At 33.6% G+C, this 17032-nt stretch overlaps 1 protein-coding gene across 1 annotated transcript; it reads left to right on the top strand.

Annotated features, from left to right (window-relative positions):
- Positions 1 to 1320: 1320 nt before the first annotated feature.
- Positions 1321 to 16722, top strand: LOC132719402 (protocadherin-like protein; the record flags this gene model as incomplete). Its single annotated transcript, XM_060703169.1, is given in 16 exon segments — positions 1321 to 1481; positions 1737 to 1913; positions 3365 to 3486; positions 4851 to 5019; positions 5968 to 6129; positions 6761 to 6895; positions 8059 to 8181; positions 8483 to 8662; positions 9370 to 9575; positions 10164 to 10317; positions 10736 to 10825; positions 13249 to 13563; positions 14362 to 14542; positions 15154 to 15266; positions 16166 to 16189; positions 16473 to 16722. Coding segments are annotated over 16 exon segments (2353 nt in total), but the record flags the coding sequence as incomplete, so codon positions are not given.
- Positions 16723 to 17032: the final 310 nt, after the last annotated feature.

Raw genomic sequence — 17032 nt, 5'->3', positions numbered from 1 at the left:
CTAACTCAGAATCATCTTTGAACTCCTACTGCTTTTCTATGTAGGGCGATAATATTTTGCCCTGCGCAGATTGCATTTGCGATACGGTCGATTTTTAAATATAGCAACGGACCGCGTCGAAAAGAGAACTATAGCACATTGGAATAAAAATTATATACTTTCATGAGGCTTAATGTACCTTTAATACAATGAACTTGATAAATGATATCGAGATAATGCTTGTGAACGTTTAGAAAGTAATGTTAGTAAACAAAATTATTGATTATGCGTTTTCCCAATCCGCATTTTCCTTAAAAAGCTATTATACTGTAGCAATTATATTACATGTATATGCGTTTTAAGGTATTAAATACTGATTTTCTATTCTGACTGAGGCTTAATGTACCTTTAATACAATGTACTTGATAAATGATATCGAGATAATGTTTGTGAACGTTTAGAAAGTAATGTTAGTAAACAAAATTATTGATTTTGCGTTTTTTCCAATCCTCATTTTCCTTAAAAAGCTATTATACTGTAGTAATTATATTACATGTATGTTAAACACTAATTTTTTGACCGTTCTTTTGCATTGAACATATATTGGAATGAAATATTCGAAAATATCAAGAGGATTATGTACTATTATTCGTTTAACAAAACTAGATTTTATTATTCTAGAACTCTTTCATCACTGTACATAATATTGGAACTGGTTAATAAATTTAAATATCGGACATAGAAACCGTTTCTGGGTACAAACACATGTGGTGGCTCGTGCTCTTTTGTCGATAATTGTGAATTTCTCTACATTTGAATATAATTAAATGCACTTCCAAGCTGGTTAATATTTCAGAACAAGGCAACTTTCTGATAAAACTTCTCACTTTTCCAGTCAGACGAATTATTAGTGAATGAATATTGTTTAACAGTAGCTCAATCATTTAATACACGTGTTACTAAATATTGTTGTGTAATAGAATTACATTTTTGTAAATAGAATGGAACATAATTCTTAGCTAATAAGATTCACTGAAATGTTTATTTAAGCTTGATAACATAACAAGATTTTGTCTCTTATGCTACGCCGATTTCCAGTTCTTTCAGCGCTTTGATTTTTTAAGGAAACGTAGCACTTGGATTGTAAACACTTATTTCACACGAATCTCGTGCCAAAATAGATAGTAATTTCTCCTAAAGTCAACCATTACGGCGAAATATTATATCCATTGTAAAATTGGTTCGAAAAGTTGTCTTTTTTTTAATTAATTTTATGAAATTGCTATTTAGAAATTTTGTAAACTTTTATACATTTTTGCATATACGTGTAATATGATGTAGGTTTGCGGACGGGAACAACATCATTGAACACAAAGCTGCTGGAACCATACCCGAAACAACAATTCAATCAATGACTAGACCTACGGTTGGTAGTACGACTACTTGGCCCACAACATCTGTCCAGACTAACACATATGCTATAAAGGCTATAGCAAATGGAGGTAGGTGCATTCAGAGAGAAGACATAAGCATGTGCATTGCCATAAAGGTATGTCATAACAAGCAATGTCGCGTTTGCTCAATCATTGCCAGCTTATTGGCTCGAAAGTGGCTCACGGTCCTTTTGCTATTAACGTAATCTTTTCTGAAATATGCATCAAAAATAACTACATTGTGTCATATAAACAATTTTAACAACTCCATCATGAGGAAGACAGCATATAACATAATAAAACGTAAATATTTCTACCAAATAGGATCTGGTCCAACTATCGATAGTCCGGCTGATAACACAGCCTACTCTATATTGAACAATGAAGCTATCGGAACGGCAATAACAACAGTTACCTGGTCGGATCCCGACGTTGGTGATGAGTTGAATATAACCATGACGACCAATTCAAAGTTCACATTTACCGAAGGGACAGGAACAGGTAGGCTAGTTCTTCAGAGTGAAAACAATATGTTTTGAAAATGTCACGAATGAGTGCATGTCGTTACACGGGAAAAGTCTGTTGAAATGCCTGAGAAATACAAAAAGGGCTAAAAATGAATGAATATTTTTTACTTTTCTATTTCCCTCTTTTTCCGAAAATCATAAATGTCTTTTTTTGCATATTTTGTGTAGTGAAATTTTATTGTGTCTTGAACTAGCTTTATAAATGCATATTTTTGTATATTTTACACCTAACATTGTTTTCTCTCAGATTAAACACAATCGTACGATTTCTAAAGACTAACTTGATTCCAGCACACAAAATACCGCTTATGCTGGTGCTAGTGCTGTTGAGGTTGTACACTATCTTTCATGAACAGAAGTCTGCAGTAATTTATATAATAATGCTTTGTCATTGCCCATACACTTTACAACAGTAGGCGTGAAGTTCCATATGACAGCTGTTAAAGTTGCCCCGTGTTTTACTACAGTAATTTATATATTTTGGTCCTTCGGGTTAAGTAATTCAAGCATTCAGTTTATTAAATAAAACGGCGCTAGGGGTGTGGGAGATGTTGAATATTAACAATATTTCTCATGAACAAAACTGAAACAAATTTAGTCTCCCATTTTAAAATAGTGCCGCTTTACTTCTTCCGAGAGATCACCACTATATTGGTGTGTACTGCTTTAAAAACCTGTATGTTAAAATAGAGTGAAACACACTATGAACAAATATTCTCGATATTAGGGACCTTTCTGACAAATACAAAATTCTTCAATTAAGAAAATTGTCTTTGGAAATTTGGAAACCTACATGCATTTATATTTTTGTGTCGCCTCTACGGAGTAGTGGCGACATATAAGGATCACTTCTCCGTCGTCTGTCTGTCCGTCCGTCTGTCCGTCCGTCACAAAACTTGTCCGGACTACTCGTCATAAACTGCTGGTACAATTTCATCCAAACTTTACAGGAATGATCAGTACAAAGTGTAGTTGTGTACATGTATATTGCCAGCATTTTCCGGTTCAATGATTTTTGTAACAGTTATGGCCCTTTAATATTTTTTATTTTTAAGTTTGTTGGGACTACTTTTTTTATACCACTAATGCAATTTCAATGAAACCTTACAGGATTGATTTGTAGCTCAAGTCCTTGCGCATATTGCACGGGTTTTCCGGTTGAAGGATTTTGGCCGAGTTATGGCCCTCCGATAATTATGTGTTGTTTTTCTGTGTATTGCCAGATACACAAAAGCTTGTCCGGACTACTCCTCATAAACTACTGGCGCAATTTAATCCAAACTTTACAGGAATGATAAGTACCAAGTCTAGTTGTGCACTGTGCGTCTGTCTGTCCGTCTGTCACAAAACTTGTCCCAACATGAAATTGGCCATCATGAGGCGACACATGTGATCACTGATCGCTCTTGTTATTGTTTATGACAGGCACTTTGTCGGTGGCTACATCCCTATCAGGAAATGATTCAACAGAAACTCTTACCTTCACGGTCACAGATTTCTGTGGAAACACAGACGATATAACAATTACTGTTGATATCGTAAACGAAGTAAGCTAATGAGCCGTGTCACGACAAAACCAACATTGGGTTTGCGACCAGCATGGATCCAGACCCGCGCAGTCTGATCAGGATCCATGATGTTCGCTATCAGTTTCTCGACTTGTAAAAGGGTTGGTAAGCGAACAGCTTGGATCCTGATCAGACTGCGCGGATGCGCAGTCTGGCTTGGATCCATGCCGGTCGCAAACCCATTATGTTGGTTTTGTGGTGACACGGCTTAAATCATTTTACTCATTTACTCATTATGTTCGTAAGCTGGATAAAAACGTTGAGACGGTAATCTTCATTACGCCATGTTTTATTAATTCGATGATTGTTCTCCCTTTACGTCAAATGTTAAGAACCACCGGTGTTAGAACTGTGCTTTGGCGTATCCTGTAAAAATAATATACACCTCTATCTTTCAAATATTTCTCACTTGTTCAATGTTCCTTTCGCTCATTCACTTTTACATTTCATTATTCACTTATTTTAAATACAAATACACTTAAAAACAAGTACACGTATGTCTCATGGTTAGTTCAAGAAATTCTTTTTATTTGTAGGCGAATATTTATTTGTAGGCGTTTCTATGAATATGTTATATGTGCACACATCCCTGAAATTCAGAATCACTTGCAGGGAAGTGTCAAATATAACATATATAACAAATATTTATTTGTAGGCGTTTCTATGAATATGTTATATGTGTATACTTCCCTGCAAGTGATTCTGAATTTGAGGGATGAAATCATTATTCTTATATGAAGTATTGCTATAATGTCAATTTGCTGGTACACGTTCTTTGAGAAAATTGAAAACTTGCCATTTGATAGAACTCATTGCCCGTCGTCTGATTGTATTCCTTGTCCGTCATCTCACACAAACACTTGCATATTATATGATAGAGCTTGCTCATCATTTAATAAATGTTTTAGCCATCATCTGTTACAATTCTCGGCCATCATAATAATAACATGTTTCATCATATGTTGCGTTTCAGATCGGAAGGAATATCCGCCCAATGGGGAGGGGGGTCACGATACCATATTCCATTATATTTTAAATTCGTTTCTTTAATAAAACAATTTTCCATTGAAATTTAGGTCATTAAACCCAAAACTATTTTCTTTCAACAGCGTATGAAATTTCAACTTCATTCATAACGGTAAAATAACGTCATCCTAAGCATTCAATTGTATAGCATGAGCCTTTCCGGCATGAGTACAATTAACGAAAACGCCAATTCAAGACAATCCTTGTCCGTCATCAGATATAACCCTTGTCAATCATTTCATAGAAATCTTTTGCTAATATCTGTTAGTATTCTGTTAGGACATTCCTCTGTGTACAAGATCAAATTTTCGTTTTAGCCTCCAGTCTTGCATGACATGCCCGCGGCGGTAACTTTGAGTGAGGATACAACAACGCAAACGCTGTTGTATACAATTAATGCTACGGACACCGCCGACCCTATCACGTGTTCTTTCAGCCCAGCGACAACTGACCCTTTCAGTATTAACCAGGTTTCAGGGACCTCAGGTAATTAGACGGTTCTGTGTCCAAGTTCGATGTTACTTTTATATAAATATGTTCGCAAAATTATATTATATTTAGCCAAAGCAGTTCTAATCTTGTTTATCATAAGTATAGCTGTTGTTATTTCGGTTCAAAAATTAAAGATATACTAAAATATTATTTCAAGTGAATCAACAATCTTTTAACAAATAATGTTACAACAATACGGCTTTCTATCTGCCATTCAATTTCGATTGCATTTAATTTCTTTTAAATTGCTTTAACAGTTTCAAATTACAATGCACGGTCGTTTGCAAATGTCGTTATTTGTCATTTTTTGAGCCTAACAAAAACACCAACACAAAATTTGGGCTACAAAGTCTTGCAAAAGACAATGCATTGCAAAAAGTCTATTGTTATAAAGGAAGTAATGTATGCTTTTTTCCTTAAAAACTCGGGGTTCCGTCACTGAGGTTGTTGTTTGCGCAAAATTTTACAAGGCAAATGATCTTCGAAAATAAACACTAAACAAAATGAAGACCCAACAGGTGTGCCCAGTGTCAGATTGCAAGATTTTTTTGGAGCAAAAAAATAGTTGCTGTGCTCCAAATCGTCCGTATCCCTTGTGTTTTTTTTTTTTTTGTTTTTGTTTTTTTTTGTTTCCAAATCTTGAAATTAAGATTTTAGGTCTGAAATAAACACTTCGGTTCTGCAATGTTTCAATACTTAATAATATATACAAGAAGACTATGAAATACCTTCAAAGATTTTATCCGGAAATTGAAACTTAGTGTATATTTTTAGGGGGATTAATACTTTGAGGGACCAAAATAAAAAAAAGTAAACCCTAATGAAGAATCAAATTTTCCGTGCTTAGATGCATTCATATTTGAACACTTCTCGCATCTTCAAATGTACATGTATTGTAAGCCGAATCAAAACAAAAGTGGAATGTTACAAAACCGTTTTCAGATTATGGTATATATGTGGATGACACCCCAAATTTAAGTTACAATACGAAAAACAGTTATACGTTCACAGTGAAGTGTAATGATGGTTATAAAGACAGTAACACTGGGACATTCTATGTTTATCTTGTGAAGAATAAGACACCTGTAATTCACAACCTGCAAGGTAGGGAAATGTCATTTGTGAAGAAATATTCAGATTTATTTATTTATTTATTTATTTATTACTTATTTACAAAATGTATTTATTTATTTATATATTAATATTTGTTAATAGATATTATGTATTTATAATATATTCATTTTTATTTATGTTTATTTATTTATGTTTTATTTATATATACATATTTTTGTTATTCATTCATTCATTCATTTATTCATTCATTCATTCATTCATTCATTCATTTATTTTATTTATTTATTTATTTATTTATTTATTTATTTATTTATTTATTTATTTATTTACAATATATCTGGTTAAGCCTCGCGAACTGCAAAAGATTAAATCATTTAGACGATATTCGCTTTAAACAGCAACAGTCGGCCATTCCTCTTAATATCTTAACCATGTAATATATTCTTATCAGCATATTTTTTACTGTGCAAATATATCATTTCTTTAAGTTCGCCAATACAGGTTTTAATGACATATAGACACTTTTCAATTCACAATGGTAATACAAAGAACCTAACAGTCTGATGAAGACTAGATCTATATCTGTGCTGTTTCGTAAAAGAAAGTGCTGGGAAATTGGCATGTTTAATTGTGATTACAATATTTGCTTTCTGATTCTCAGCTGCCACAAGTATATCAACATCAGCTGGTATTGGTACCAACGTGTTTACAGTCAATGCTACTGACGACGAGGGTGACGCGATAACATATTCCATGTCGTGTAATCCTACACCATGTCCTTTCACGATATTTGCATGTAAGTTTAAAACATCAACCTCACAATGTTCAGTCTAATCGCAGACGCCACAATGTCTCGTCGAATGGTGCATGAACGTTCATTTGGCACTACGTTCTGTCTAATTGTGCATGCTCGTTCAGGCGTCACTTTGTTCTGTCTAATGTTCCTTGAAAGTTCAGTCGTCACTCTTTTCCAAATAATTACATGTACGTGTACATTTAAGTGTCACTCTGTTCCATCTAATGCGGCATATTTGTTCAAGTGTCACTCTGTTCCATCTAATACTGCATATTTGTTCAAGTGTCACTCTGGTCCATCTAATACTGCATATTTGTTCAAGTGTCACTCTGTTCCATCTAATGCGGCATATTTGTACAAGTGTCAATCTGTTTCATCTAATCCTGCATATTTGTTCAAGTGTCACTCTGTTCCATCTAATGCTGCATATTTGTTCAAGTGTCACTCTGTTCCATTTCTGTTTATGTGTTATTATGTTCAATCAACGGTTTTCTGTAAGTTTATATGTCACTATGATCGTGAAAGTTAGACATCAAAATACTCCATCTAATATTGCATTTTAAATAAGACGTGACGATGTGCTCCGTTTTATTTTGCCCGAGGTTACATTTCAAATGTTAAAATGTAATGTATTTTTTTTATTTTATTTTTTTTGTTAAAATGTATTTATACTGTTTATTAAATTTTATCTACGTATAATTGCGTACATTGTTGTAAAATTTCCCGATGGCGTCAATCAAATATAACGTTATCTTTGTTTTGGTGTTGATAAGTCGTACCGCCACTGCTATCGTCAAATGATCACTTTCTAGCTTTCCTGGTTGAGGAAATCTTCAGGTGTCTCTTTCTGTATTGTTTCAATCAAGAGAAGGTACTCAGATGAACAAGCGACCTTCCGTAAGCTAGCTCTTTAGCTTCCCGGCTGTTCACATGACATAGTAAAATGTTTGAATTCGAATCCACAGCAGCATCTGTATTGAAATATAAGGGCAACAAGATATTGAAAGCATATATTTTATTCTTATAAATGCGACAACGCACAAGCTTCACATCTTTTTGCACATATGTGGCAACTAAACATATATTATTTACATAGCAATACAATAGTTATCTCGATTTGTACTCAAATTTTTCCTGTACATTGCATATAAATTCTTTTGTAGCGGGAGAAATCCAGCTGAATGCGGACATTTCAAGCTATGCAACAGTAGGTTATGATATAGAAATCACCGTAGCTGATGCTAAAAATACAGCAGATCCGAAAATATTAACTGTGATTATCAAAGGTCAGTTTTATCATTATGAATATGTCCTACTGCCACGTGATTGTACCTACACGAAAACAAATTTTATTAATATACTAGTATACATTTATAATAAATTGTGCATTGTGGTGTCCTTTGTTTATGCTTGAAATTTATAAAAGCCTTATTTTTTCAATTAACTGAAAACTGAAAATTTTCTATACCTTCCTTTTTTTAAAGAGAAATTATTAATCATTTAAAAAGAATATTGAAAGCAACTGCGTTTATGTTTTTTAAAGAAATTTTTGACTTTCACTAAAGATATTTTTGACTCTTATTTCAGATATAAATGATCCAGTTTTGATAAATAATCTCCCTTTGGCAAATTCCTACACCGTCCAGGAAAACACCCCATTAGCATCGTCAGTATTTGATGTCTCCATATCCGACCAAGATACACAAACGTGGACGTACTCCATGGCGTCAACCCCTGGGACAGGATCGTCATACTTTTCTATAAATTGTTTGTAGCATTTTTTTTTTAAAAAAACTTTAAGTTTTTTATAATATCAGAGCTTTTCCTGTACATCATATTTATCAATGAAATACTTAATTTTTCGGAGATGAGATATAAATTTATGGAATGAGCTTTATTAATATTATATTAAACAATGAAAAACATTTAGTACATTTAAGGGAAATATTAATGTGTAACATTTAATACAATACATTATATGTAGCTGGTTATTGAAAGGCGTTTCCATATGCCTGCTATAACATTTAAGTAAAAAAAATCAACAAACATATATAAACTTAAAAAAATCTTGAATGCCGTTTTAAAGAAATATTCAAACATGCAAAAGAAAAAAATACTACAATACTTGTTATGTGTTCTAATTCTTTGTCTACAAAGAATATAAACTATCTGTGGCCATTACAGTTACGAAGCTGGCATACTTAGCATGCAATAAAGGACTTCTTTTAATATCTGACCTTATTATAATCATCCCACCTAATTAATGGTAAATCTGGTAAAAACTTAAGATATCAATAAATATTTTTTGAAGATTCGAAATTCCACTGGCATTATTATTTTTGAGTAATTTGATAATACGAGGGACTTTATCATTCCACTGATTTGATAATTTACTTAAAAGTTAATGAAAAAGGGTGCCAGTTTAGAATGTTTTAATGGAAACAGTATTGTGTTTTGTTTGTTTTTTTTTTCAGCTGGAAACGGACGCATATCAACCTCTGGTACATTACTTGATTACGAGGCGTTAGTTACTGCTGGGACAACGTCATTCACATTTGTTATAACTGTTAACGACGGCACGGCATCGGATACAGAATCGTTAGTTATTGACGTAATCAATGTGAACGAGGCCCCGAAGTTTGCACTGTCTACTTATAGTCTGTCGACAACAGAGGGATCGGTGAGAAGAATTGTATTTACATGTATAATTAGATCAGGATTATGATTTCTATCAATTGTGTAATCTTAAAACACCATTAACTCCATGTAAGGTTACTGCAAAACTTGCATGACTTGGTTTATTTCAAAAATGATTTTCCATCACCAGATGACGACAGCATTGTTATCAAAATGAGAAATTTTCAATTAAAGACAGTGAAGTTTAAGTGGGGTAGCACAAAGCGAAATAAAGCTTACGAATAAATTATTTTTTTGTATCATTACAATAAGCAGGGTCTTTCATATAGACACTTGACGGACCCTGCAATAAGGGAGCAAATAATAAAAGCAACATATTTCTTCACAAATGAAGAAATAAATTTTCTTGCCATATTACGTACATAGTTATAGTACAATTAAGTCATATATTTTTTCGGATTTTTTTACAAATTGAAGATGAATGTATGTAACAGTAGATTATGTTTGATGCCCGACAAACAAAATTAATTATAAAATACACATGTCCGTACAGTTGAATTGCGATAAAACGAAAACCAACATTATACATACCATGTATATAAACAATGTTTATTCAATTTTGAACTTCAAGGCAGGGGATGTAATAGGTACACCTACATATGGTGTTACAGATGAAGATAGTGGTGATACAAAAACATTCTCTTTGAATTGCGGGGACGACACGGCCTCCTTTTACATGGACTCTTCCACAGGACAAGTTTCTTTTCAGTCCGATTACAGTATAGGTACAGGAATTTATAATTGTGTTATTTCGGGGTATTAATTTACTTAACATGCACACTTAGGATGGTTTAGAAACAGTGGCGAAATGGAACTACTTAATTTACATTATTTGAGTCTCATACCCCATGTTTGTTTGCATGGCTTATTCGACGTTGAAGTTGGAATCTTAACTAGCATTCATAAGCGGCCAACGTGTACAGAGCTTTGGCACGTTGGACTGACTGTATACAACTGTGACGTAGGCAAATCATAATTATCGCATAAAACATACTAAAGATTTCATAATGATACTGATAAACTTGATTTTGTAAATCGAAAGATTATGTATCAATTTCATTTCATGTTAAATAAACCAAATAACATTTCAGTCAGATTGTTTCCTAATACTATTATTTACTTATGGCTTGTTTATTTTTGCAGCAACAACAACAACAGTGACAGTCACATGCACTGTCACAATAGTGGACGCCGGTGGGCTCACGGACACGGCAACGCTTTATATTTATATTAGTGAGTAAATGCGTACCATTGGTTAATTCATGAGTACATGTAAAAGTATATGTTTAAAAGAGTATAAATGCAGCCATTCCATAGAATTTGCCACCAGTTTTTTTATCCCTACTTTTAAAGGCACATTATGCATCAGACACAAGTACATTTTTTACTTCTTTAGAAAGGGCAAACATGACTTTTAGAGAATGTAAGATGCTTGTTACCTGAAGAAAGTAGCGATTAATATGAAATATTATGTCATAAAAGTAGCAAAATGTGAACAAAGTAGTATTTTGACTACCCCTAACTCACTATAGCTATAGTTGTTGCCAAAAAGCAACAGATGAAAAAAAATCGTTCAGGTAATTGGACAATGAGTAACTTGTTGGATACTATTAAAGTACGAGGGTTGTTCGGAAAGTTTTGAGACAATATGATTTTCTCTGTTTCTAATTACAGCTGCGAATATTATTTAATACAAATTATAGCTTAATATGTTATTTATCCGAGTTATGTCTTTAAAACGTTGTAACGTTACTATACGGCATATAATCGTTTCCATAGCAACACCTGTCTACGCATCCTGGCGCACGGACTATTTTCTTGTTATAAGTTTTCTTACTGAATAAAAAGAGCCCCTAAAATTGCGCCAAACGTCACGAAAATTTTATGACGTCACTTCCAACTGAAGGACGTCATTTCCGCTAGTTGTTTAAGCCGTTACCGCAGATCATTATAGCAATACGTGCGCGACAAGACAACGACTATGGAAACACCGTCAAAAGAGGAACAGCGTGTTTTTATTAAGTTTTGCGTTAATCTTGGGAAAACATCTACCTACATCAAGACAATGCGCCTGCGCATACAGCATCTGCCACTTCTCTGGAACTTGATGTTCTCGGGTTTAACCGCATCGCTCACCCACCCTACTCACCCGACCTGGCCCCAATGGACTTTTCCGTTTTTCCGGCCATCAAATCCGAACTACGAGGAATCCGGTTTGAGGACCTAGTTGAAACTTGCCGCTCTAGAAGTTATAGCATTATTAGCAACATTTTAAATTGAACGTGGTATAAGAAATGTTATTCGCCAATGTAGTTACAAGATGACAAATGTGTACGTTGATGATAGGAAAACTCACTTTGAAATAAGTATAAACAAGTTTATTCTTTTCTCACAGGGACTGTTAAACCTCTTGGAAATAAGCAAGTGTGATAAAATCTCTGATTGCGGACGCCGGTCACCTAATGGCTCTTCCCAACAGCTTTAGTCGCTTTGTTATACATGAATTATAATTGTTATGGGTATAATTTACAACATCAATAGATGGTATTAAAATACATGAATAACTACTTTTTGAATTTTATCTCATTTTTGCAGCTTATTGACCAGTTCTTAACTAGCTTTCGCCAACAAAGCTCACGTTACTACCATACATTGATACAATAAATTTAACTTTCGCATAACTTAAACACAAAGATTCATAATGTATGATAAACGTTTGAATAATTGAAGATGTATGTTAATTTATTTCATGCTTTCCAATGTTTTCAGTAATTTGATTCCGATACATTATTATTTCTGATTCAAACACACAAGTGAAATTATGTCAAATAGTAGTTTCACGGTACCGGCACGCTTTATAATATCATGAAAAGAAAATTCATAACTAAAAGTATATAAAAGAGTAATAAATGCCAGTTCCATAGATCCAAATTTTCTTATCTAATTAAAAAGGCAATTATGCATCAGACATCAAGTTAAATTGTTACATTTTAGAGAAAGGCAAACAGACTATTTAAAATGTAAGATGTGACGCTGGAATAGTGCATGAATACAAATGATAATGTCATTACGCGGGCAAAATGTGAAAAAATTTTTACTTAAATCACTATAAAAGTGTGAAATAAAAGAGAAAAATTGTTCAGTTTTACAATGAGTAATTGTAGAATATCTATTAAATCTAACACCAGCATTATATAATTTAGCCATCTGAGGCATAATGGCACTTTAACTACAGGAAATTTATAATAAGTTTGAATAAATGAAGCATGTATCTTATATCCTAACGACTTGCATATATGATATATATCGGGAAAATATCTTGATTTTGGGTCCTGTGTTAAATAATATCCCACAAAATTATCCCGTGCTTTTAGACAGAGATACATATCTAACAAAAATCACCCAGGTTTTAACTGAGATACATGTTGTTATATAGAATTTTTGAGGTAGATTAATTAACTTTCCCACGACAGCAAGGTTGCGACGCTGGATCCATGCTGAGTCTGTCAACATCCCATTATGTTTAGGTTTGTAGGTCGTGAAAACCCCGATAGGCTGTCATATTTAATATTTGGACACACGGTATTATTGAAACTGAATAAATAAAAGATCTCGGAAATACTATTTTGTTACATAGATACCATCATCCTTTGCAGGTGACAGAAATGAGAACACGCCAGTTTTCTCGCCAGCTTCGTATTCATTCTACGTCAGTTACTATGCTTCCGTCGGCACTGTCGTCGGCTCAGTGACAGCATCTGACAACGACAATGGGACATTTGGAACGCTGACATATTCCTTAGACCAAGCATCACTCCTTGATGAGTACTTCTCCATAGATAATAATGGACAAATCACAGTTTTAAAGTCGCCAACTCCTTTAAATTTCTTAACGACGGTTTCTGTGAGCGCCACTGCCACCGACGGGGGAGCTCTGTCGGATACGGCACCAGTTTCTATAACAATATCAGGTACCTGTTAAAAGTCCTTGAAAAAAAACTACATTTTAATGCTTATTAACGTTATTTCTGTTGTGTATTTCCATTAATATTGCAAATGAAAATTGAAAATATATATCATTTGAATGATTTGAATGCTCAAATAGTAGACTGCCATGCCAAATAGAAACGTAGTTTGAGTGATCGTCCTTGCTATAAGTTTCAAAAACATGCAATTAGATTTTGCTCTGGATTTTTTTGTATTGATGTAAATGATACGTGTGATATGGAATAATGCCCAACAATACAAATAAATGACTATGATACGAATAGATAATCTTGGACCAGTGAAATCTTTATGTTCAGTTTGGGATGGGATGGTCATGTGCTTTTGTTTGACTGGAACTCCACTGAGGTCAAAAAGCCTGAAAATATAAAATATAAAATTAGAATTTCTTACATAGATCAGTTGCTCAGGCACTTAAAGTAAAAGATAATAAAGCAATATGGTCACAAAATGATATTTTATGCTACTCTCAGCCCTATTTGAATTTTGGTTCATTTTGCACAATTAGAATAATTGTTCTGCAACAACGGAATAAGCTAACACAAGTCGTGAGTCTAGACCTGCATCAAACGACACGTTAATCTCGAAAAATTATTTTCTGTCCTGTGTTGTCAAAAAACCTCAGTTGAGGTCATTGAACGTCATAGTGTTGGCAATCTCAGATTTAGTAATGCTATACTTGACACTCAAAAGCTGTTTAGAATCAATGTGTGTTTTTCTAGTGTTACTATTCATAAACTGTTTTTTTTATTTTCTACATTTAGATACAACAACAACGTCAACAACGACAACAACAGACAGGTACAAGACGTTTATGGACGACGGTAGAAATATACCGTGGTTAGTCGCCTGTATTGTATTGACAGCAATTTTTATAGGCCTTCTTATTTGGATCATTGGAACGTGCAGTGGCGATAAAGGTTGTCGAGCCTTCCAGAGACAATTGTAAGTGCACCATAGATTTGCACAAACCACGTGACCATATTTCCTTTATATAGGAATTCATCATATGTTATGGCATTAATCTAAGTTTTAAAGTGAAAAAGTTCATTAAACTATATAAAAAATAAGGTAATGATTTTACCTATATTCTACGTTAATAAGATTTAATGACTTCACTATATATACACTTGTTGCTAGGGACCGTGGACGTAGCTAGCACTATCCAGTGCCGTTTATGTATAGGCTCGATCAAACCGAGTCCGCAACGTTTTTAATTTTGCCGTTTTTGTCTTTTTTTTATGGATTTCGTATATCTCTCTTTGGTAAATACTTAGATTCACGTAGATCTATTGTAACCTGTTATATGCTTGCAAGAATATAACAAATACAGTTAATTAATGCACTTATTTCATTTAAAGGTCATTGACATCACTTTCCTTTCCCCCCAATTCAAATTCAGAAGAATATTTTGCAGTTTTACCATGGGAGCTACATAAAACCAAACATTCCAAAACACCGTCATTGCTAGTATAGCGAATAATCCCACCATTTTCCCCCGTCTCCGTATATATTTCATGCTCTTTTACAATAGTAAGAAATTCTCTTGCTTGCAGTTTTGGGAAGAAAAAACAGATGTACCGCCCTAAAATTAGAAGGCTGCCAACACCACAGACACCGCGTTCGCCTCCAAAGCCACAACTCAAGCTTCCATCGTATCTTGTGTCAGGTATTTATAACATTAATATATTTTACACTATGTATCGCCTTGCATGGACTAAAAGTATGCATATGAATACAGTAAAACTATGCTCCAACATACGAGTATCAGTGAATATTTTTGTGTAATACAATTATGTTCCGGTACCTAAATGTACTTTGTAAATTCTTTGCTGTTTACAGCACAACGCAGACTTAAATTCAAGATTTTACCATTTACCATGTTTAAATGTTGAAGTCTGCTTGAGCCGGTTTGAGCCGGTGCTATTTGGCGTGGACGGTAGTTTGCATTTGAAAGTACCTTTCATGAACAGGCTCAAGCAAACCGAGCGTGCAACATTTTCAATTTTGCCGTGTTGCGCTTTCTTTGAGGTTTCTTATTTTCTCAATTTTATTAGAGGAAAATAAAATATCTGATTTATGCAGTACAAACACCAGTCAATGGCACAAATAACATGAATATCTAGAAATGAAATAAATGGTGTGTATGTTACATTCTTAAACATGAATGAGTGTGCTGTATATAAAGACTTAAAGGAGATCCTTTCCACTGAAGTCAAAAAGATATAAAAAAAATTCTCACACCTCAAAGGAAGCACTTAAAAAGGAAATACCTGCAATGAAAAATACAGAAATATACTCAGAATTAGATTAAAAATCGATTTTTTTAGTGTGATTCTTAGTCCAATTTGAATAAAAAGCGTTGCAACAATTTTCAATTTCTGTTCAATATAAATTATAAAAATGAGAACAAGTTGGTGGATTATCTAAAAATATGTTAATAAATGTGCATCATTGGCTTAGATCAATTAATTCTGTTTAAAAAAAAATGCTCCTTTTCTTCTTTTTTTTCTGCATGTTTTTCCTGAACTTTCAAAAGTTCTAATGAAAGTGTTTATCTATTTTCAGTGCGAAATCCGCCTCCACCAAAAGGTAATATTTTGTTTTTATTTGGTTTAGACACGAAGCTGAAAATTTTACTTGCATGAGTTTAATGTCAAATTGAGCCATTAAAGGTTTTTGTAGAAAACTGTATAGGAAACCGACTGGGAATCCTATAGAGATTGCGTACATTATTCAATCCGAAATTGCAGAATGTCATAAAAAATGTCGCATAGTCTTAACCGCTGAACAAACGATCTTTGGGTTTAATCTCTCCACTATTAGCATACTTATCATATTTCAAACATCAACATATGTCTTTCTCTTTTTTCAGGAGAACAGGCTTGGAGATCAACTGTGAATCAATACGTTTAATGAAACACGTATACGTGTATACATCAAACCAGATATGAAAACAAAACTGAACAAAATATAACATGTAGAAATATGTGGATAGTAACAGTTTCTTCTTTACATAATGTTGAACATGTGCATTACAAAATTCATATAGAATTCGTGAACTATAATTATGGGAATTTATAAGTTTGTAACTTTAAACTGAACTTTCGTATTAAAACTTAAGTTTGTAATAATGTTGTTATTATAAGGCTACAATGCTGTTATAAAACGTTTACGTGGCCTAAAACACCCCTACTTTATGGTGGTTCTTACACAATTTGATGATCTTCGATATTTCCGTTGCAGAGCACTCAACCAAAACAAAACTGAGAAAGGTATCGTTTATTTTTCAAAAGTCGAAGAATGTCATGCGACGTGGAACATTTTTTTCTCATTATTTTTTAATGCAATTTCGATAAGAAATATCCTGAACTTTTATAAAACATCAACACATGTGTTATATCAATGTCGTGGAGACAAGTGTTGTGTGTTTCC

The sequence above is a fragment of the Ruditapes philippinarum genome, unplaced genomic scaffold (genome assembly GCF_026571515.1).
Source record: "Ruditapes philippinarum isolate M1 unplaced genomic scaffold, ASM2657151v2 ctg15680_1_1_1_1, whole genome shotgun sequence".
Taxonomy (NCBI): domain Eukaryota; kingdom Metazoa; phylum Mollusca; class Bivalvia; order Venerida; family Veneridae; genus Ruditapes; species Ruditapes philippinarum.
Note: the sequence above shows the minus strand (reverse complement) of the source record. Positions and strands in the feature narration are given on the sequence as shown.